The sequence below is a fragment of the Copadichromis virginalis genome, linkage group LG5, assembly GCF_057382275.1.
Source record: "Copadichromis virginalis isolate Kocher_CV1m ecotype Utaka linkage group LG5, C_Virginalis_male_GT1.1, whole genome shotgun sequence".
Classification (NCBI taxonomy): domain Eukaryota; kingdom Metazoa; phylum Chordata; class Actinopteri; order Cichliformes; family Cichlidae; genus Copadichromis; species Copadichromis virginalis.
Window position 1 is genome coordinate 17,736,222 of NC_140622.1, and position 22,866 is coordinate 17,759,087.

At 40.2% G+C, this 22,866-nt stretch overlaps 2 protein-coding genes and 1 non-coding gene across 4 annotated transcripts; 1 reads left to right on the top strand and 2 right to left on the bottom strand.

Annotated features, from left to right (window-relative positions):
* Positions 1–602: 602 nt before the first annotated feature.
* Positions 603–20,261, bottom strand: LOC146709415 (matrix remodeling-associated protein 8-like). Of its 2 annotated transcripts, none has more exons than XM_085456306.1 (12): positions 20,250–20,261; positions 12,030–12,056; positions 11,643–11,945; positions 10,786–10,887; positions 10,561–10,694; positions 8,213–8,392; positions 5,329–5,470; positions 2,939–3,097; positions 2,820–2,844; positions 2,655–2,740; positions 2,496–2,567; positions 603–2,414 (listed from the first exon to the last, which is right to left on the bottom strand). In XM_085456306.1, exons 3-12 carry the CDS (start codon positions 11,845–11,847, stop codon positions 2,392–2,394), a joined length of 1,128 nt encoding a protein of 375 aa, XP_085312432.1. In that variant the 5' UTR covers positions 11,848–11,945; positions 12,030–12,056; positions 20,250–20,261; the 3' UTR covers positions 603–2,391. The 2 variants fall into 2 exon arrangements, with proteins under 2 accessions (XP_085312432.1, XP_085312431.1); XM_085456305.1 differs by lacking the exon at positions 20,250–20,261 and adding an exon at positions 12,610–13,084.
* On the bottom strand, positions 13,407–13,478 carry trnae-uuc (transfer RNA glutamic acid (anticodon UUC)). Its single transcript has one exon. It is a non-coding gene; the product is annotated as a tRNA-Glu (tRNA).
* Positions 13,894–21,882, top strand: psma5 (proteasome 20S subunit alpha 5). Its single transcript, XM_085456307.1, has 10 exons — positions 13,894–13,978; positions 14,292–14,342; positions 14,736–14,802; positions 14,906–15,032; positions 16,197–16,264; positions 16,350–16,457; positions 16,557–16,615; positions 16,713–16,815; positions 21,297–21,383; positions 21,535–21,882. Exons 2-10 carry the CDS (start codon positions 14,314–14,316, stop codon positions 21,610–21,612), a joined length of 726 nt encoding a protein of 241 aa, XP_085312433.1. The 5' UTR covers positions 13,894–13,978; positions 14,292–14,313; the 3' UTR covers positions 21,613–21,882.
* Positions 21,883–22,866: the final 984 nt, after the last annotated feature.

Consider the following 22,866-nt stretch of genomic DNA (forward strand, 5'->3'; position numbering starts at 1 on the left):
GTACAGTACAACACAACAATAGGTAGTTAAATTAGTATCAAGCATGGCTAACTGAGAAAAGCAAAAGCCACAGCAGATGTAACAGCAATCTTTTTTTCTTTAAGAGTGGAGTGTTATTCACACAGAGTACTGCAAGTAGGATGGTGCCCTCCTTTATGTCTTAGACACTGTAATGCTGGGATTTTACTTTGTAGTAGTTAATGCAGACTAAGCTAGGGGGCGCACAACACACGAGAGAAATCAAGTTGATGCCGTCAAATACAAATACAGCAAGCAACATCAGAATATTACAATAATAATAATAATAATAAAACCGGGGTACAAGGTCTGCTCAGACAAGTGAAAGCAGAAACCCAGGAGTTTTTAAATGGCTAAGAACTTCTGCTCTCTAACTTCCTTTTCCACAATGGGCACTACTTGTGGGATGAACGAAGATGAAGCCCAAAAATAGAAAGTGAGGTAAACATCTATTCTCACACAGAGTGGAAACAATAAAATTTCACCTTCCAGATTTTTTGGTGGTTTTAACTGTAATAAAAACACCTGCCTGTAAGTACCAGGAGCCACTTGGCTGAATGCAATATTTTGATTTCACACAGTGACAGCAGAGAATTTACAACAGCGTTGTTTAACCAGCTGGTTTGTATTTTGATTTAACTGCATTGTTTGAAGTTGTGTGAGACGGTTGCTATACTGGTTATAACATGACTAAATCCAACAAAGGGTAAGAGAAACTGCTGTGAAACACGCCTCCTACATTCACAGAGGAAAAAAGAAGCAGGGTGATGCCCACTAAGCAAGTGTACAATAAAAAATATCTGCATCAGAGCGTGGATACAAAACAGAACGTTTCACATATTCTGCTTGGTGGTGAGTGAGCATACAGTTAGTCAGCAGCTACTGGACGCAGTGCAGAGTTATGGTAACACTTCAGTGGCGCTTATGGGAGGAAAAGAAAAAGAGCAAAATCAGCATAAAAACTTTCTAACTAAAGGAATAATGATTCAGGCTGGAACTTTATCTTAACCAACTCAGAAGTGAGTCAGTTCTGTGCGATCTGTGCACACATTTCTCCTTCCTTTCGCAGCCAGGTCAATCTTAGTGCAGTGAAAAAGAATTTTCCCTCTTCCTCATTTCTTAGGATTTTTTTGCATATTTGTCACAGCTATATGTTTCAGATCATCAAACAAAGATAACCTGAATTTTTAAATGATGATTTTATTTATTAAGGGGAAAAAAGTGATCCAAACCAAGCCGGCCCTGTGTGAAAAAGTATTCACCCTCATTGTGGCACAACCAGTTATTAGGCAATCAAGTTTCACAATCAAGTGGTTGTGATCATTGTCGATGAGTCTTTGACACCAGTGTGGAGGAATTTTGGCCCACGCATCTCAATCCGATTCAAGTCCCGACTTTGACTAGGCCACTCCAAAACACTTTTTTAAACATTTCAGAGGTGGCCTTGCTAGTGTGTTTTGGACCATTGTCCTGTTGCGAAAACACGAACTGACGATCAGACGGGATTTTTAGGTAGAGAGCAGAATTAATGGTTCCATCGATTAGCCAACACTGCCACCACCATGTTCTCTTTATGAAATGCTGTTTTAGATTTACACAACATGTAACGGGACTGAAACCTTCCAAAAAGTTCAGCCTTTGTCCACAGAATATTTTCCAAATGTGAGATGAGATTTTTGTTGTGTTCAGTCAGCTGTGGTTTTCTCCTTGGAGCTCTCCCATGGATGCCATTTTTGCTCAGTCTTATTATTTTTTTCCCAACTGTTGAATCATGAACTCTGACCTTAACTAAGAAAAGTGAGGTCTGCAGCTCTTTAAATGTTGTTCTGGGTTCTTTTGTGAACTCCTGGAGTTGCCCTGAGTTGTCGATGCGCTCTTGGAGCAATTTTAGTGGGGCAGCCACTCCTAGTAAAGTTCAGCACTGGTCCAAGTCCATTATCCTCCGTTTGTGGATAATGGCTCTCACTCTGGCTCACTGGAATCCCAGAGCATTTTTGGATATTTCTTTTTTAAACCAATTAATAAATGAAATCACCATGTGAAAACTGGATTTTGTATTTACTCTGATTATCTTTGTCTAATAGTAAAATTTGTTTGATGATCTAAAACATGTAAGTGTGACAAATACACAAACAAACTAAGAAATGAGGAAGGGGGCGTATACTTTTTCACAGTCCTGTTTGTATCTAATATCTACAATTTGGCAACACAAAACCTCAGTGTTCTTTTTCTGAATGTCACAACACAGATTTTTGCAACACTGCGTTTCTCTCTGCGGCATCTCTCCTGACAGGACAGAAGACGGTATGGAGGTGTTTATCTTGGAGCGCAGCCTCTGGACCAGCCAGTGACTCCAGTTCCACTTCTTTTATTTCACTTAGAGAACTTCTGCATCTCTGCAAGAAAGAAAGATGGATTGAGTTTGAGGAAGAGAGTGTCAGGTGATTTATGATAGATGTTCGCATGTGTCTGTGTACCTTTGTCGAGATCAATGAATTTTGGCTGAGTTTTCACGTGGGCTTTTTCTTTCAGCAGGTTGTTCTTGTAGTCTAAACACAGAAAGACCACATCTAATCCCATCTGAGAGATGAACCAATATTTTTTTACACTCCACTCTTTTCTTTCTCTTAACTCACCGAATCTTCTTTCCTCCGGGCTGCACACATTCACCTCAGTAACGTCCATCTCAAACTCATCTGAGCAGCTCTGACTTCTGCTGGGCCTATCACAGTGAGGGGGACACACGTGGGTGAAGAAAGCGGTTATATGTGTGTGTGTCTGTGTGTATTGTCAGCACTCACCCCATATACGACTGAGGATACATTTCTGCAAACACAAGAACATTTAATGAGATTCAAAAGAAGGGGGAAAAAAAGCAGATTCTGAGTGATTTATCTGAAATCAGCCGTCAGCTTCACACCTTTGGTCGTGCGTCGTCGTACGATGACAACGATGATGAGGACAACAAATGCCAGGAGCAGGAAGGAGGTGAGGACGTAGCCCAGAGGCAGGAGAAAGTGGTGCCTTTGCTCAGGCAAGATGACGGTGATGACTCGCGGTGATTCAGCCTTAGCTGTCTCTGAGCAATAGAAGAGTGACAGCAGTCAGCATTTCTTTTTCATCTGTTCTTCATCTTTTCCCTCACAAACAAACCGGTGTGTCATTATGTGGTTTACAGATGTAGTAAACAAGACCGGAGCTTCCATTTGAACAGACATTACTCCTGCCGTGAGTGTCACATTGTTTTTTGTTTTGGACAGTGTACCGGCTAAAGACTTGGAGGGAAAAGAAAAAAAAACCCCCCCACAGATTTCTGCTGAGACTCATCTTGTTGTTAGTATTTTGTGTTTACACCATAAAGACACGCTCTCCTTGCTGGTACATCCGGTGGCATGGCTCACATGAGACGACCTTTTTTTTTTTATCCTACACATGTTGTACTAGATTTCCTGCTGTACGACATGCAAAACACGTTATGGAAGTGAGAAATAATTAGTCGTCTTTTTTCTATCTCAGCACGGTTCTGCTGAGTATTCACAAAGAGAGGATCAAGGCGAGTCTGGTTTCATTTAGCTTCATAAGGAAAAAAAAAAAAAAAAAGAGTTAAAAAAGTGCAAGGCAGGAGGCAGCTGCGGACCTCAGACTCAACATATTAAAGCCAAAATGAGATCCAGACTGTCATGCTCTGATTTACTTTTCCTGGCAGTAAAACACAGAAAAGCGACAAGCGCGAGAGAAGTGAAGGAAGCAGTGAGAGCCGAGGGAGAGGAAGGAGACGATGAGATGTTTCTCCAGAGGTATGCCTCACAGAATAAAGCTAGAAAAGATTTCTAGCAGACATCCCAAACACAGCACATGGACACAAAAAAGAAAACATAAAAAGAAAACACATCGACGTTATAAATCCTCTGATTGTTTTATAAAGACTTTTTTCCTCCCCTGACATGAGAACATGTGTGTTTTTATTCAAACTGGCCGCAATGACGGTGCTAAAACTCCACGGATAAATAACTCTAATGGGAGGGAGGGAGGGAGGGAAAGGGTGACCTACATCTCATCGACCCCATTTCATCAACAAATTCCTCGCTCCCTTCTTGTTCTTCTTTCCTCTCTTTCTCCCTCTGTCTACCTTTCAGTTTGACTTTCGTCTTGTGTGACCAGCTGTTTTGCAGATGAGGCACGCTTCCTGTTCTTGTCCAAAAGCTGCAGAAAATGGCTCCTTTCTTTATATGTGAAGGGAAAAAGTCAGGCGAGCTCATCAAAGCAGAAAAATAAGAAGGACCCAGCAGAAGGCAAACAAAAGTGGGGTAATGAGTGAGACAAATTCTTGCTGAATGCGTGGAGAGAGCCAAAGTCAACACGGCAGCAGACAGACGAAACGAGAGAGATAGGAAGACATAATACTGCAGTAGACTACTGTAATGTCTGAGAGTGCAGAGGAGCAGGCAACAAAACAGATAAACCAGCACCATTCCCGTGGATAAAATCCTACTTTATTATTACAGCTCTGGGAGTGAAGGATTAATTGAGTGGGCAGATCTGGACTTCAGTCCTGTGACTGTATGCAAGAGATTCCACTGAAATGAGATCGGTCTTCTTGGCATGAACTTTAGGCACACACACATATTTACACACACAGATGGACTCAGCCATTTCTAAAGCCGTCTCAATGATTTTCCCACATTGATACATGTGCCATTAGCAACTTTGCTTCAGTTACCTTCTGGAAAAACAAACCCATGCACCAGAAACTCTCTCATTATCGAAGAATTTGAGGTAGGCTGCTGGCAAGCCATCGTGCCAAACACCCCTCCTCCTCCTCTCCACTGTGTCTTTTCTCTTTTACTGATGTCCACCCAACGAAAGAACTTTTCAGACCAGGCAAAGAGTTGAGAAATTTGTGTGGACAGAGCAATCCCTACAAACCTTAAATGTGCAACTACACACATACGTGAAATTTAGACAAACGTGAAAAGTGGCGAGGGTGAGGCTTAGAGGGTTTTGGCGGAGGTTAAAAGGCCTGGCATCAAAGAAGCTGACAGTGCAAGAAATAAGAGGGTCTCTTCACCCACACCCTTTCTTTTTTTTCTTCCTCTGCTGCTACTTCTTTTGTAGAGTGTGAGTCAGTGAATGAGGACAAAACAAGACGGGATGAGTGAAGGAAAGAGCAGATGTGTATGTTTCCCCTTCTCCTAATCGTACACATGATAGTTCAAATCCACCAGGTCATAAAACATTTTCTCTGCTAAGATACTCATGCTGACAAGAGCAGGAAGAAAGAGACTGTGTGTTTGTGTTTTTGTGAGTTACCCTTGTCTTCGCTGGGCAGTGATTTAGCCGGCATTGTTGGCTTAACCAGCGAAGGCTCCACTGTGACCTGAAATACTCTTCTCTCGTGGAGACCGCAGTAATGATGGTGGAGGTGGCAGGAATACAGCCCCTGGTCTGCTGGCTGTCAGAACACAAATACACATTAAACTATATGTATATAAAGTCAAAACCCTAAAATGGGTTGTTGTTAGCAGACAGACAAATGGAAGAAAATATCAAAGAAGAGTGAAAAATAGGACCGAGATTGTACAAAGGGCATCAGTACAAACTCTATTAATATTAACAATATGAACTATACAAATATAATGAATTTAATAGAAATTAAATCCAAGTTTATTAAAAGATTGAATTCTCTTTAAAGATTTTTTTCACATCAATATTTTATTTTCACTGTGTAATGAATCATGGCTAGAAAATAAGCCCGTAATCAAATGTTGCTAGATTGTTTTATATCAGCCACCCCACCTAAGCCCATCCCAGTGGCTGATCTGATCTAAAAAAAAGATTTTGGTCTTAGATTGTGAGATTAAATGTGTTTTATCCATCCTCTGTACTCAACAAGGGATCGATACAGGCTCAAAAATGCTGGAAAAAAATATTACATGACTTACAAGCTGCAAATCTTCAATCTGGCAGTAAAATTTTGCGTCGCATCATTAACACTAGTAAAATTACAGTAGAAAAGAAATCAGCTGGTTCTGAGAAGATTAGATAGGAGGTCCTCACTCATTTTTCATGGAATGACCCAAGACTTTCTTGAATAAGAGTAAAGCTCTGTGATTATACAGTACTGTGCAAAAGTCTTAAGCAATTCCTCATTTCTTCATATTTTGCTAGGAAAATGTGAAATAGGTCCATAGGTTATTATAAATGGAGATAGAGTATATTAGGAGCGATCGTGGCTCAAGAGTGGGGAGTTCGCCTTGTTGCCGGTTCGAGCCCCGGCTTGGACAGTCTCGGTCTTGTGTCCTTGGGCAAGACACTTCGCCCGTTGCCTACTGGTGGTGGCCAGAGGGCCCGGTGGCCTTTGTCAGTGTGCCCCAGGGAGGCTGTGGCTACAATGTAGCTTGCCATCACCAGTGTGTGAATGTCTGGGTGGATGACTGGTTGTGTAAAGTGCTTTGGGGTCCTTAGGGACTAGTAAAGCGCTATACAAATACAGGCCATTTACCATAAGACAAAAACAGTTTGTACATAATAATAATAAGCTTGAAAGTCAATATTTAGTATGACCACTATTATTCTTCAACACAGCCTGAACTCTCTAAAGAAAGCTTTTTTTCGGGTCATTTTTTAAAGTAGTTCTCAGGAATAGCTCTCCAGAATTTTGTTCTATTCTCGGCCACAATGATCCAACACTGCTTCAATAATGTTGAGGTCTGGGCCATGACTGATAGTGTTGCATTGGGCGTTTTTCTATCCAGGTATGTTTTTACTGCATTGTCAGTGTGTTTAGAATAATGTCATGCTTTCCAGATGTATTGCATCATGGATCCGTCCAATAACATCTGTGGGTCTTTGACAAGATTCCCAACACCACTGGCTGAAATGCAGCAGGAAACCATGACAGAGGCTGTACCATGTTTTACAGATAGCTCTAGATACTCACTGTTGTGCCCCTCTCCTAACCCTGTTCTTTTATAATTTGGCATACCTTAGCCTTTTCTCCCTGCGCCACCTCCTTAAAAATTGTTTCCTGACACAAATTTGGCCATGAATTAAAAGCGTTACTTGACAATGATCATGATGGTCATTACATCAGATCCAAAGTGCAATAGAAACACTGGGGTAGTCAGCTAAGGATCTTTGGGCTTTATAATGGTGAGAATAACAGCTGAACAATGCTACTAACTACAAATCACCAGAAAGGGAAAAAAATGTATGACAAAATCATAAATTATTATCAATTCCTTGGGTCCTACATGTGCAAGACTAAAAAAAACAATATTGCTCAATAGACTAACAGGCAAACCTGTTTACTTTCACCACAGAGTTGAACAGCAGAATTTAGCAACATCTGGGATTTGTCAAAAATACATTTGTGCAAGAGTCAGAAGTGAATTGTTGATACAGATTTTTTCAAACACCCCCTCAGTTCATGCTCTGTATGAAACAAGCTGTTTTAGCTCCTTTAAGGGCACTCTGTGAATTCAAGAAAATCCAAAATAAATTTAAACTGTGCATCAAAATCTTATTTTTTTTAAAGTTATTGAAGATTTTACATGTTGTACAGTCATTAAACGCTGGAAACACAGGACAGTTTAAAGAAAGCATTAAAAGCATTCATGAGTGCATGTAAATGCCTGACCACAGCTGTATGTAAGACAGAGAAAAGAAAAAAATTAGGCCCATGTTAAACACATCTGTTTTCATGCATCAGAGAAGTTGTGCCGTTACACACAACTGATATCTGAGAAAAAAAATTGTGTTCATTTTGAAAACATCTGCCTATGGTTTTTTGTAGCTGACCAGAAAACGGCTCCCTAAAGTTTCCCGAGCCTGTATATAAATGAAATGTTATGATTTATGAGATCTGCTTGCTATTATAACAAATGGCAATAACTGTTGCTGTTGGGTTTTTTTAAAACTGCATTGGTTGCCCAACATATTGTGGTTTAAAACCTCATTTTTCCCAATGGAGCAATAAAGTTTGACTTGAAAAGAGATGCATTACTAATGAGAGTTTCATCTGTTCTGGAAACACTGTTTACATGTATACACACAAATACACGCTTTTGCAGACGCTTTTATGCCAAGAGCATTGGACCACAGATTTGTTAAAGCACAGATGAACCTCATGAGAAGTGAGCCTATACCACTTTTGTTTAAGTAGCTCTCTTTTAAAAAGCTCACACATACGCACCTGCAGATCAGATATGGTGAGTGAGAAGTCTCCTTCGGAGAAGGCGTGATTGCTGATATTCATCTTCCTCTGAAGGAACAGAGGTCCATAGCTCCGCTGCTCCCCAGAGGCGTACAGGTCCACAAGCCGGTCAGCTCGGTCATGGGAAATTCCTGGAGCCTGACGGTCCCAGTGAACCACCTAAAGAGCCAGATATATCAGTTAATGTACAATTGTAGTCAAACATTTACACATGTTAATTATGAGCATGAATGCAATCATAATTTTGGACTTTTAATGATTTCTTTTCCAGGGTGGAATGATTGTACAGCATACATCTTTAATGATTAAAACAAAAAACAAAACAACAAGAACAGGGTGCACAAGTTCTGAATTTATTTAGGATTTTCTCAAATCCTCGAGTCAACACACACTTAATTCAATCTTTTAATAAGTAGTGCTGAAAGTTCTACAATGTCTTTTAACAATGCCAAGGCCTATTAACCCCTTGTTTAACTTTTTGTTTGTGATCATGATTGATGACAACTGATAGTTTATCTTTGGCAACATAAAAAGGATTTGTTTGGCAGCATCCATTGGACTGACCAATACTCAGAACAACAGGAAACTCCAAGGAACTCAGTGAAAATCTAACAAGGAGAACTGTAGATTCACACAAGTAAGGTCTCTTGGAGCCATTTCTAAAACAACTGCTTAATCCAAAATCATCACTTAAAACAACTTTATGTATGTACAAGTTATTTGGATGCATTATTAATTTGCCAAGATGTGGGCAAAGACCCAAACTGTCTTGGCAAAGGCAATTTGGGTCAGTTTGGGCAAAGACAGTTTCTGTCACGGGCTGCGACGGCAGACCGTGGAGTTGTAGAGAAAGTAGGGCCCAAACGCGAGACTCAAGTGAAGGACAGTGGATTTATTTATGGCGAGTGGACAGAAACGACAACTATATACAATTCAAGCACTGTGACTCCTGTGGCGATTCCTCCAAGAATCCCACACAGTGCACGTGTCCATAGCAGTGAAAAGGTGACAACTCCAAAAACCCGATTCCACTCTGTGATTTCCCCTCGTGACGACGTTCCTGACTCCCGACTCCTGGTGACACAAAAACACACACAGCTCAGCAGGCAGCCTTTAGTAGCGAAGCCGATCACAACACACTAATCTACGGAGGTACTTAACAGGTTCGACTTAGTATGATCCCGCGCCGACTGGGGCTCCGCCACCTTCTTAAATAAGGCGCCCCTCATGAAGCCATCAGCTGCAGCTGGTGAGGGCTAATGGGCGGCAGGTGCGGCAGTCCCCAGTGCGGGAACACTTCCGGGTCGCAGTCCCCTCAGCGACCCCAAAACATCCGGGAGCACCCAGGGAGAAAGGACAAAAAGGGAGAGAAAACCACCATAACATATGGAAAAACATATACAAGAAATACATGAGCTCTGGGTCATCAGACCCAGACCATGACAGTTTCCCTCTGATGAGAGGAAATTGGTGAGGATGTTCTGGAACAACCCAGGAATCACCAAGCATCAAGCCTGACATTAACTGGAAACTGCTGGAAGACCAGCATCACTGTCCATGGTGAAGTGAATTTTAAATCACCATGTACAGAGAGGGTGCCGACCAAGAAGGAAGCTCCTGCTCCAAAATAAACTCTTTTTTTTGCAGCTGTCCATATGGACCAGTCAAATGCCTTCTGGAGAAAAATAAGACGGTCAGATGAGACAAACATTAAACTCTTTGGATATAATGAGAAGCGGGATGGTTGAAGAGTTAAAGGTAAGGCTTTCAAACCTAAGAACATTGTACCAACTGTCAAGCACGGTGGTGACCATCATGCTCTGGGGCTGTGTTGCTGCTAGTGGTACCGGTACATTGTACAAAGTAGATGGAATAAGAAAGAAGGAGGATTGCCTCCAAATTCTTCAAATTCACCTCAAATCATCAGCTAAATGGTTGAAACTTGGACACAGTTCGGTGTTTCAACAGGAAAATGATCCCAAACACGTCAAAACTGGTTTTGGAATAAATAAAGTAGATTAACATTAAGCAACTGGAATGGCTTTCCCAAATTCCCGAACTCACCTCATTGAAATTTGAGGACTATGCTTAAAAGATATCTCAATCAACCAATTAAATAACCTCTACCATTTCTGCCAAAAAGAGTGATTTGCACTCAGTTCTTGTCATTAAAGTCATTAAACATGTATGCTGTACAATTGTTACACCCTGGAAAAACAGTTCAAAGAAATAATCCAAAGCAGATTAACCAGGACATGTACATGTCAATTGTAATGTTAAAAACAAATGTTAGCTCTTGATCTGTCTCGGGAAACAAGTAGAAACACCTGCTGATCCTCCTCCTGGTCGCTCCAGTCTGTCCACACACTACGTCGGTTGGTGCACGGCAGCACTGCAGTGCTCCCAAGCAGCACCACGAACACGGCATTATGCCCATTCCAGTATCGCTGTTCTTTACGGCCTTTGTGGCAAAAACAAGTCAAAGGGGTTTGTGGATTAATACTAATGTACTTCAGCTCACGTGCTGATAGCTGATAGAGTGTGATACATACGTGATTTAGTGACATTGAGCTGGACTCTGACTGTCTCGTAAAAGTTGCAGTAGAGATGGTGGAGGTTGCAGGAGTACAGACCTCGGTCATTCATCGTCACATCTGTCATCACATGTAGAAGTACAGCAAATCAAGCATGGCCACTTAGGAAACAGAAGTGCAAACTTCATATTAAAGCAAACCTTTTTCCAAAACCTTTTAGATTTAATGGCATTTTTTTTTTTCATTATCAAGTAATGTAGTTTATAGAGGCTTCATATTTATTCCTTTGTGTGGCATTTAGGTATCTGTGAAACCTTTGTTGACTCTGTGTTTGAGATTTGGTGTTGGATGGTAATCTATGTAAACTGGGCATTTTAGTTTTTGGTAATGGGGTGGCAATGGGGACCAGTTGCGCACTGACGGGAAATCAGAGACAAATACCGAACTAAATCACTTGAAAAATTTCCACACAGAGCTTTAATGATTTTAATCATAGCCAGACCGACTGCCTCTATTAGAAGACATGGTTGCCCTGTAACAGTATAGTGGTCACACTGATGCAATTTAGCCATACCTCTGCATGGAAGAGAGGTGATAAGGGGATGATATCTGATTGTGAGGGGAGTGTGTCAGGATGCATTTGGCTTTCTACCCTAACAAATATCTAGATGGTCTTTGATTTTAACTGCATTTCAGTGGCAATGATTCACCTTTCTTTTAAAATATTTGTCTACATACTTAATATGTGATCTGAAATATTTGTTATAAGAACATAACAAGCAAAGCCACAGTGAGACACACCAACAAAGTAATGTTGGCCAGTTACAGTTACACATGAAAGACAAAAACAGAATGTGTCTGTATGTGTGTGTGACCTTTGATAACCAGGGAGAAGTTTCCATCTTTGAAGGCTGTCGGGTTGAGACCAACCCTGCCCAGATTGTAGGAGTTGTACATCCTTTGTTCTCCTGCTGAGAACATGTCCACTACCCTTTCCATGGCGTAGTCCGGATAAGCCCGGTACATATCCCAGTGGATCACCCTCTGCCTGTCTCTCACCCTGTCCCTGGTCCACACCATCCGGCTGCTCACACACTGCAGCACCAGCTTTGAACCAGCGCGGGAGCTCACATTATAACCTGCCACAACCACGCTGCTGCTCTCAGCCTGACATGACACTGACAAAGGACAGACAGGGTGTAACATTTTTAGTACTCATGGACACATAGATCACATGTGCACACACACAAGGAGAAACCTACCTGCAGTGAAGAAGCAGGCCACAGGGACTGAAAAAACAAAACAAAAAACAGTAGAAATAAGCAAAAGGGTTAATCACTTAAACAGATATTCAGACCAAATCTGTAGGTCCCTGCATCTGAAAATGCATGTGTGCATGTGTGTGTGTAGGCAATTTACTGCCGGTGTAAACTAATATATATTGCTATCTGGAAACCCTTTTGGGCTTTGTTTTTGTACTGTGCAGTTAGGCCTGATTGAAATGAACCCTCCCTCAGTGTTTCTCATCTCCGAAGAATGTATCTGCGCTGTAAGTGTGGACGGAAGTCTGGTTTTAAAATCAGCCCAGAAAGGTCAAATACATCAATCTACCTTAACGACACTAGAAACAAACAAACAAATCTTTAACAAATCTTTCAAACGTTCTTTCACCTCAGAACAAAAGGAAAAACGAGGAAAAGTTACTTAGTAAAATATATTTTTAATTTCTTTAGAGTGTTCTCCACTGCTGAGTCCAACTTCTAAAATACTTTAACTCACGAATGCAAAGTCTATCCACGCTTGCAACAAAAGCAAAACAGTGCTTCACTCCAGCCTACTTACTGTGGATCAAGAGGAGAGTCTGAAAAATGATGTCGTCCCTCTTGGTTTTCATCTTTTCAGTTTTAAGCCGATAAGTCAGTGTTCTGCACCTGGCAGTCCGCCCTGAGCATGAGAAAATATGTCCAGCCTGTCTGTTCGCAACAGCAACCCGTCAAGGTTAGTCACATTTCAGAGTTTGGAGAGACCTTCGCTGCCACAGCATTAAGTTAGAGCTTCACCACAGAACCAAAACAGAACCGAGCGGAACTGAAATCAGCCGGGAAATGAAACCCGACACCGCCAAGTAAACCTCCTCTCACAAAACCCCCGACTAATTAGCCTACAATAAAAAATCTCAAGAGAGACTTTTGTTTTTACACTTACATTCTCTTACTTTTCCACTAAGTTGTGTTAATAGCTGTACATCATTACTTTTGCAGTGGTGACATATTGGTATTCGTATTAGAGCACATTTCAAAAGCCACACTATTTTTCCAGTAGCACTCAGCATAGTAAGCCAAACAATCATTTCCAAGAGCATAGCAGATAACTTAACGACGACTAATCTCGATAGGCGCAAAATATTTTATATTTTGGGGTATTTAACCTGATGAAGAAATCAGACAAATCAACAGGTCATCGTCTCTTCTAATTCAGCTCAATAACGACACCCAGCGGTTGGTTCCGCTCTCAAGTGACCACAATAATTTAATAAATTATACTGTGTTTTGGAGCCCATTGTGCCATTTTGTCACTACGAAGGCCAAGTTCGACATTCACGTGAAAGACATTAGAATCCCATCGTCACAAAAGAGGCGTTCCCATACCGGGAGTCGAACCCGGGCCGCCTGGGTGAAAACCAGGAATCCTAACCGCTAGACCATATGGGACACTGTACTCGCCAGTCGTGTAATGTTGCATAATACATGTACGCAAACGCATGGCACCCAACGATCATTACCTTTGTCTGTTTTTGTTAAGTTGTATTCTTGTTATTCTGATTTGCACGAATTGGAACAATTATCTGTCTTCAGTAAATTTCATTAACAATTTGTCTTCAGACAAAAAGAAAAATTATGATTGTAGGAAACAACATCGTGTTTTCAGGCAACATTACCCAGCTTTATTTTTCCTAATTTTTCACAAATACCAGTATTATAATGTGCTTTCTTGTTTTTGAATTTTACAAGTAAAAACACATAATAACAACCACAAAATCAAAAGCGTTTAAATTCAGAGTACATAAATAAAGTTAATTTAATGAAGTATATTTTGACTTGGAGACGCGGAACGTTAGTTAGGGAATTGCTAACAACCGGCGCGTTTGGATGTAACACACCAAACGCTTCCTCTGAAACAAGCGAACTCATTGAAGGGTTTTTGGCTGAAGGTAAACGAGCCGAGCAAGTGAAGTTATTTTGAATAATACTGGGAAATTGTACACATATATTTCCCCGGACATTGTTAAACTGATGGAATTTTGATGTTTGATGTATATTTGTGTCTAATATGCAGTTAATTGTGTAATTGGTTGCGCTGTTAGCTAGCACGCCTGCTCGGTATCACCGCTAACTGCAGCTAGCAGATAACCCGGTGTCACAGCAAACTTGAAACCAAAAACTAGAATCAGCTCTCAATATTTGCTTTAACTTGTTGGTACTGTACATTAATCTTACGCAAATAACGCATCTATCTTTTTCTAGATCCTGCGTTTAACGTTAAAAGATGTTTTTGACCAGATCGGAATATGACAGGTAGGTGCAGCACAAACTGCTTTGTCATTTATTGAGCGCATAACAGAGGGAAATGAACAAACGAACGAGAGCACACAGGTGTTTTATTGTCTACCCGAGAAAGAAAGCCCGGTTAAACGCCGAAAGAAAATATAGAAAATACTGATTTCGTTAAACCCTTATTGTAACAGTGTCTCTACAGCTTGTATCAGCTAGCAGCTAATAATCAATGTTAGGAAAAAGTTGGTTTGCTTTCACTTTCGGTATGCCATCCTTTTCAAGCTGAGCGTTTATTTACTTTACTGTTATGAGGTAATAGACGTGCAAATAATAATAGTGAAAAATAACGTTTACAGCTATCTTTAATATATTAATCGTTGTTAAAATTTATAAACTTTAATTTCTGTTTTCCAGAGGTGTGAACACATTTTCTCCTGAGGGAAGATTGTTCCAGGTTGAATATGCCATAGAGGCAATAAAAGTGAGTACTTCACAGGAATCTTTAACTATTTCTGCGCGGTTATTAAACAAAGTGATTATATTCGAGCTCATCTATTTTCTTTGGCCTGGCTTTGCTCTTCTAGTTGGGCTCCACAGCCATCGGTATCCAGACTTCAGAAGGGGTATGTCTGGCTGTGGAGAAGAGGATCACCTCTCCCCTGATGGAGCCCAACAGCATTGAGAAGATCGTGGAGATTGATAGTCACATTGGTAAGTGGAAATGGACCATGACAAAGGATTAAGGCTTTTGTTGACATAATATTACTGGCTGTTTTTTGTAATGAGAAAAGATATCCAGTCAGCTAAACCAGTTAATTGATTCTTTGATTAAAATTGGACTTGAAATGCATGTTATTGTTTTTGTTTTTTTTACACAGAAATCCAGTGCAATATTGTTAAAGAAAAAGAAAAGCAAAAATATTTATTATTTTCTTTTTAGCCCAGAAAATATTATTATTAATTGAATGTACACTTCAATTTCCAAAAACTTTTATTCCCTTACAAAAAAGAGAAATGTGGACAAAAGCAACTGAAACCGTCTAGATCAATAGATTGAAACAACCTAAAGAGTCATTCCATGTGAATTCATTAAATCTTAAAAAAGATTCCAGCCAGACCCTCTCTGATTTACTTCAGAGCACTGATTTTAAATATTTTTGCAATTAAATCAGAGCCATTTAAACCAAGCATTGCTTAAACCAAATATTATTAGATTTCGTTTTTTGGCTGATATAGTTTGTGTGACAATATAGACCAAATTAAAGCTGTTAATGAAATTATTTTTGAAAGCATCATCTCTTTATTATTTGGTCCCTTTGCAAGACTGTAAAGCAGAAAATAGATAAATAAACATTTTAAGTAAACAAAGTGCCATTAATAGTACTTTAAACCAGAGAATATCACTGGGCTACTCCATGTAAAGATTGGTGAAAATATCTTAAAGTTCTCTTTTCTTTTTTTTCCCCCAAATATTTTGTGATTGTCAGTGTGTCGTTTTTTTTGTTTTGTTTTGGGTTTTTTTTTTTTGCAGCCCTCTGTTTAAGGGAGAGTATTCATCTTTTTAAAAAAAACACCTCGAGAAATGATTCTCTTTCCTTTGCTTCAGCAAAAACTCTTTGGTATAAGTGGCTTAAATTAGTCAGAACACTGTCTCGCAAAGCAAAGCAAATCAAGTCCTCAACTTTAATTTTCACACTGTTGTTGTAGCTGTTTCAGACAAATTTTAATCATCCACATTCTTGCACAGTAAAGCTTTCCTTCGGATTACACGAAATTTCATCTCGTTTGTCTCACTTTGATGGTGAAGAGTCTTGCTTTAGGCCACAGCTTGTGAAAGATAAATGCAATTTAGTTTTCTTTCTTTTCACGTCTTAGGCTGTGCCATGAGCGGCTTGATAGCTGATGCCAAGACTCTTATCGACAAAGCAAGAGTGGAAACACAGGTATGATTTCAGAGCACAGCGCTGTATAAGGCATATTTAGAGTGCTGTGTTTATCTGCGGTTAACCTGTATGTGCTCTGTTTCAGAACCACTGGTTCACTTACAATGAGACGATGACAGTGGAGAGTGTGACTCAGGCTGTGTCCAACCTGGCGCTGCAGTTTGGTGAGGAAGATGCAGACCCTGGTGCCATGGTGAGTCACTCAGTCAGTGTTTGTGTTTTAATTTTGAGATGCAGACCTAAAAAGTTTGATGTTTAACTTCTATTTGTGTCTTTGCTTTGTTTTAAACAGAGTCGACCTTTTGGTGTAGCGCTTCTGTTTGGGGGAGTTGATGAAAAAGGACCTCAGCTGTATGTCAAGATAATTGTTTATTATTTTAAAATTTAAGGGATATTTGCTTGCTTTGCTTAAACACATGTATCGTTTTTTTGTGTGTGTGTAATACAGGTATCACATGGACCCATCAGGAACTTTTGTGCAGTGTGATGCTCGGGCCATCGGTTCTGCATCTGAGGGAGCACAGAGCTCTCTGCAAGAGGTCTACCACAAGGTAATAACAGCCATGATACCATAGCATTGTACCAACCATATGCCTGCATTACACGCTGTGTAATTCACTCATGTTATCCAGTTAAGTACGGTACTCCTGTGTTTTCTTCACACTCCCATGTCATGCTGGAACACAGCCTGCTTCAGCGGTCAGATTGAGTCCACTTAGCTGGTACAAGACAAGTTACAGCTGATGAGGATATTTCAATATCAGTGTCTCAACTTCCATCACTCTGTTGCTACAAACATACAAATAGTTTTCTTGGACATTTGTCCAAGATGGGAAACCAGAAGTTCTTAAAAAAAAAAAAAAAAAAAAAAAAAAGGTAAAAAAAAACACACTCTTAAGCTACTTTGGCCACAGCACCCAAGAAATGTAGAAAAAAAACCTGTCTCAGCTTCCCAAAGCTTCAGCTGAAATATTTAAAACAAAATTTCTGGAGATGCCACATCTGTCTGTCTGCGCTCGTCCACTAAACAGTGATGCAGTTCCTGGTTTGTGGAATAACCATAAACTTGTGGCTGGGATGAATGATTGCTGTGCTGACTAATTTAGGTTTTGGTTAAGCGACGTTTAAGGAACATGAAATAAATCAGTCAGCACAGAGAAGTATTGAAAAATGTTGACAGACATATTTTAGACATTTATGTCTGGTATTAAATGGTCATAAATGGCGAGAACATACAATTTTTGTGTTTTACTTATGTATACTACACTCACAGGCATTTATAATTTAATATATGGCTTAGCTGGCAAGGGACAATTTAAAATATGTCCCACGCCTTAAAGAGTTACAGGGAAGGTTTGACTCAGGTCATTTAACATTTTGAATATAGTAGGGCTGCCACGATTAGTCAACTAGTCAAGATTACGTCGACTATCAAAATTGTCGACGACTGATTTAATAGTCGACGCGTCGTTTGAAGCTTTGTAAGATCACAAAAGACGCAGGAATAAGTAGTAGGATTTAAGAGTGTAATAACGGAAACAGAAGATGGCAGCACTGCATGTACAAGGATGCCAGCTGCCGTTAAACCCCGAAGAAGAAGAAGTAGCTCTGTCCCAGAATTCATAGCACAGTTTCCAACAGTTTCCAACAATAGACCCTGTGCACAAGAAAATGCTAACTTCCTGGTTTGAGACCGGATGTGGGGTTGTACATTTCCAGTAGCTTTACTTTGCGGTCAATCGCTACTGCGAAGATATACTCCAAAATCATGTCCAAAACTCGAAAAGGGAAAGATCGCGTTAAGTTTATGACACAACAGTGGTGAGTGTTCCCACCTTCTGGAGCAGAAGGTGGGAACACTCACCACTGTTGTGTCATAAAAAAAAATCTAATGATCAAAAAAGCAAAAAATGAAAAATTGCTGAACGATTGCTGGTAACGGTTTCTATACATTAGTATTTACGAAGGGTATGTTGTGACTTACCTTCAAAATTACAGCGGTCCCTCGCTATAACGCGGTTCACCTTTCACCTCGCTGTTTCGCGGATTTTTTAGTGCAAGTTTGCATGCTTATTTTTTTTTTTTTTTTACATCACATTGTGTCCTGATCGCTGCAGACGATCTCCTCCGTGACCTCTCTCCTGTACAGTATAGAATCGCTGCATCGATCGCTAGCAGTGTGACTCTGAAGTGCAGTACTGTATGTCCACGATGTCGACGAAACGTTTTGCACCGTCAAAAAATAAAATTAGCTACTTGATTTCACCTATCGCTGGTTATTTTTAGAACATAACACCCGCGATAAATGAGGGACAGCTGAGAAATATAACATTTGAATCCATTTTCTCTTTTGCCCTGAGACGTGGGGAAAAAATATCGACAAGTCGATGAACATCATTTACAGATATATTGGGTAAATGCCCAAGACATCTATAGAAATGTAAATCACCGCTTGATTCATTCATTTGCTTAACTTGTTTTGGACCGTAAACAAGGCGCGAATAGGACACCGGAAACAAAGCTCCCCACAGGAGTTTCCGCACCGGAAGTAGCATATGCTAACGTGCACATAGTCTATGGCGACAGCTAGTTAGTTTTAATACTACTTATTATTCTTTCTGGGTCACAAAATTAAACGTTTAACATATTTTCAGGCGAGAATGTAACTGTATAAACCTCAAATATCTGCTCAGTTTTTCAAGACACCACATATTTTCAAAAGCGCTCCGACGTTTTCGGAGACGTCTGTTACCCACTAGCTCGATAGCTAGCCGGGGGCAAGGCTCACTAGAGCCCGTGAGAACACTGGACTCCCAGCAAATCGTTTTCAAACCCACCGCCGTCTTTTGCTACTCAGGTTAAACATGATATGTAAGTCACTTAGATAACTTAAAAATGTTATTGTTTGGCTTTTTTCAGTATTTTATTTGTTCCTGAGTAAATCGGCAGTGTTGGGAAGGTTACTTTTAAAATGTATTCCACTACAGATTACAGAATACATGCCCCAAAATGTATTTTGGGGCATGTTGTCTGGGTCAACTTTGCTAGCCAGAGACAGAGAGAGGCGTTGAAAGGCTGCTCCAACGGAACTTATCCGGTTGTTCAGTGATGACGCGACGAATCCTACTTCCGGGCCTAAAGTAGTCTGCGTTTAATATGGCTTTTGTGTTGTTAACATGTTTAATGTTATGTATTTTCTTCTATTTAATCTCAAAAAGCTTCTAAAACAGTCAGTGATCACTGTTGACCTCCCTCGGCTTTTACTACCGCTAATCATTTATTTAAGCTCAGTTTTTAAAACCTTAGGATGTAACTACAGCCCAGCCCATGCAGCAGTATATGAATGACTAACCTCGTATTGTGGATGGATTATCTCAGTTGTTCTCCTGGCTGAAGTTTGGTCCTTTTACAGCATCCTGCCATGTGATTACATTTGTTCCTGACCACTGAGAACACTCACGTTAACTTTTATCAGTGGGAAAAAAAGTTATCTTGTTTATATTATGCTAACATAGCTGTGTCGCTAGCGGCCACGTAGCACATCATTATATACCAGCTAGCCAAACTTCAGTAACCCTACAAACGTCACTGCTGTTTAGTTTTCTGTCTTCATTTATGTTGGAAGTGATAACAGAGCTGTACTTTTTAATTTGTTTCCAAAACCCCGCAGTCAGGACATGCTATATTGTATTTAGATAGCAGGAAGTTAGCTCGCTAGCTTCTAACTTCTAACTCCGTTAAATGTCATAAATTCCGTTTTCATGAATTGTTACACCTGGTAGAGCATAACGCTGATCATTTTATTAAAGATGAAAGACTTTAGACAGTTTTTCAACTCTCAGTAATGCCATAGTGATCGTTTGATATATGGACCTGCAGCGGAGTTTAGGTCCAGACACGGCTAGTGACGTCAGACTGAACAATCGGATTGTTTCGGAGGAAAACACGAACACAGCGTACAGTCGAGTCTTAATAGCTTACTTACAACTGGGCTCATCGGGCACTCTTCTTAGCTGCAGTGGTTATTATTATATTTACATGCTTCCAGCTCCCTTTTCTCCTCGATGACAGCTCCTTTTCTCCCTCCTCGCGCTCACAGACACATAACGCAGTCCATTCTCCCTGCAGCATGGACTACACTGCCCATGAGGCTACATTCTTTAGGGCTATGCAATAATTGGGGCTATGCCTGTAGCATTCTGCCTATTAGCTTAGCACAACAACAACAAAAAGGCGCCGCTCTCTCACCCAGGAAACACAGTCGCAGAGAGCGTGTCATCCTGTAACCATGGCAACCGTAACGCTGCCGCCTGGAACAACAGAACAGCTGTCAAACAAAACCCAAACAGTCCTGACCCGCAACAATATGAAACAGGAAAGTACCGCCGTGTAATCCATTTATTTCAACAAAGTAACTGTATTCTAAATACCACCTTTTTAAACGGTAACTGTAACGGAATACAGTTGCTCATATTTTGTATTTTAAATACGTAACGGCGGTACATGTATTCCGTTACTCCCCAACACTGTAAATCGGTTTGGCTGAGATTAAAGTTATAGTTTTTACACAGCTGAATAAATGTCAAGCAGACAACTGATTATCAGAAGTGTGAGATGCTCGAGAATATACTCCGGTGTCCTGTTATATTTTAGATAGCAAGGAGTTTATTAAACTCTACCGAAACAATCTGCAAATTTCATTAAAATTTAATAAACTATCATCTTGTCTTTATTTTTAGTTAGCACATACCTTAAACACTTAAAGCTGTAAGCTAATGATAGTTATATAAGAGCAGATGCTGCTGGTGCAATAAGCTGGACGTTTTACGTCCAATGGATGCATGATCTGATTAGTCGACTAATCGCAAAAATAATCGGTGACTAGTCAACTATCAAAATAATCGTTTGTGGCAGCCCTAGAATATAGTCAGAATTTCTCCATGATGGACGGGTGTATGTTGTGAAAACTATGGACACGCAGATTTGAATAGTTTTGTCTTTTTGTCTTTCCCTGTCTCTGGAAATCTGACAGTCCATGACATTAAAAGAAGCCATCAAGTCATCTCTCACCATTCTGAAGCAGGTGATGGAGGAGAAGCTCAACGCCACCAACATTGAGGTTTGTCCCACTCTGATACTTGATGCCAGAAGGTTGTATCTGTCCATTTCCAACCAAATCAGCTGTGTTATTTGGACTTAAGTTGCAAAGACCTGCTGTTGTCTAAATGGTTGTTTTTCACACATACTTTCTTAATCTGTCTCCTCTACAGCTGGCAACAGTAGAGCCTGGTAAGACCTTCCACATGTATTCCAAAGAGGAGCTGGAGGAGGTAATCAAGGACATCTAGAGCAGGAAAGACTTGGTCTCGGTTTCAGTTCTGGGCACGAGGGAAGAGGGTGTGAAGGCGCACCTGGGCCGAATGTCACAAAGCAGCCACAACTTTCTATCCGTACATTCTCATTATTTGCTGCATTCAAAATTGCAGTGCAGAAGCAGTTTCTATATACGATCCAATAATTTTTCTTTACGTCTCTCAGTATCTGTACGTGTCTGTACAGGAGTCTGACCGGGACTTATAACTGAGTGGCAAGGGGGAAAAATGTGGGGGAGGAGTGGGAGGGGTATTTTTGTTACGAATCAGTACAATTAAACTGTTGTATTCAGAAAGTTGCCGACTCTTTGCAGTTTTTGTTTTTCTTGTCTTTCAACTATGGTATTTCAATAATATCTAATTAGTATTAGTAAACCGTATTGCAAACGCAGCGTAACTGGTTTAGTTTTGTGCTCATGATACCATACACATGTTAGCAAAAACTAAATTGAAGGCATCATCCTTTGTCAAAAAGGCCTGTTTATATACACAGTCTCCCATTTTCAGAGGCTCAGAATTAACTAAACAATTGGCAAGTGCTTTCATGACCAGGTTAGGCCTGCTCCCTTATTTGATGAGAAGTAATGCAGATGTAATGTCTTAAATTTATTCAAAGTATTGAATTTGTGTTTCATAACTTTTTACTAATATAAGTGAGGGATTCCATGACTAGGCTGAAAATCTAAAATAAACTGATCAGAGAGAGCAAAAAACCTTCGGAGCAGCCAAATTGGCAATCTGTTTCATGATTTAGAAGAAGGAATCCACTGATCAGTTCAGCAGGAACAGAAGGATTGAAAGACCACAGGAGACAGCTAAAGTGGATAATTATAGAATTATTTCCATTGTTTAAGAAAAATAACTTTACGAGTCAAGGACAGGCGCATCACTGTCAAGATCTGCAATCATGTTTTTATGATTGGAGAAGGAGTTTACAACAAGATTCAAAATGCTGATTATAAAAACAGGAAGGCTGGAAAAGACTTTTTTCTAGAAAGAGCCTGCACAGTTCTGGAAAAAATTCTTTGGACAGATGACTTTACCAGAATAATGGAAAGAGAAAAGTATGGAGGACAGAAACGGGTCATTATTTGAGGCATACTACATTATCTGACAAACATGGTGGAGGCAGTATTATGGCTTGGGTATGTGTGGCTGCTGATGGAAGCAGCAGGATTCTCAAGTATACAGGCCTATACACTCTGCTTATACTCCAAATGTTGAAAAACT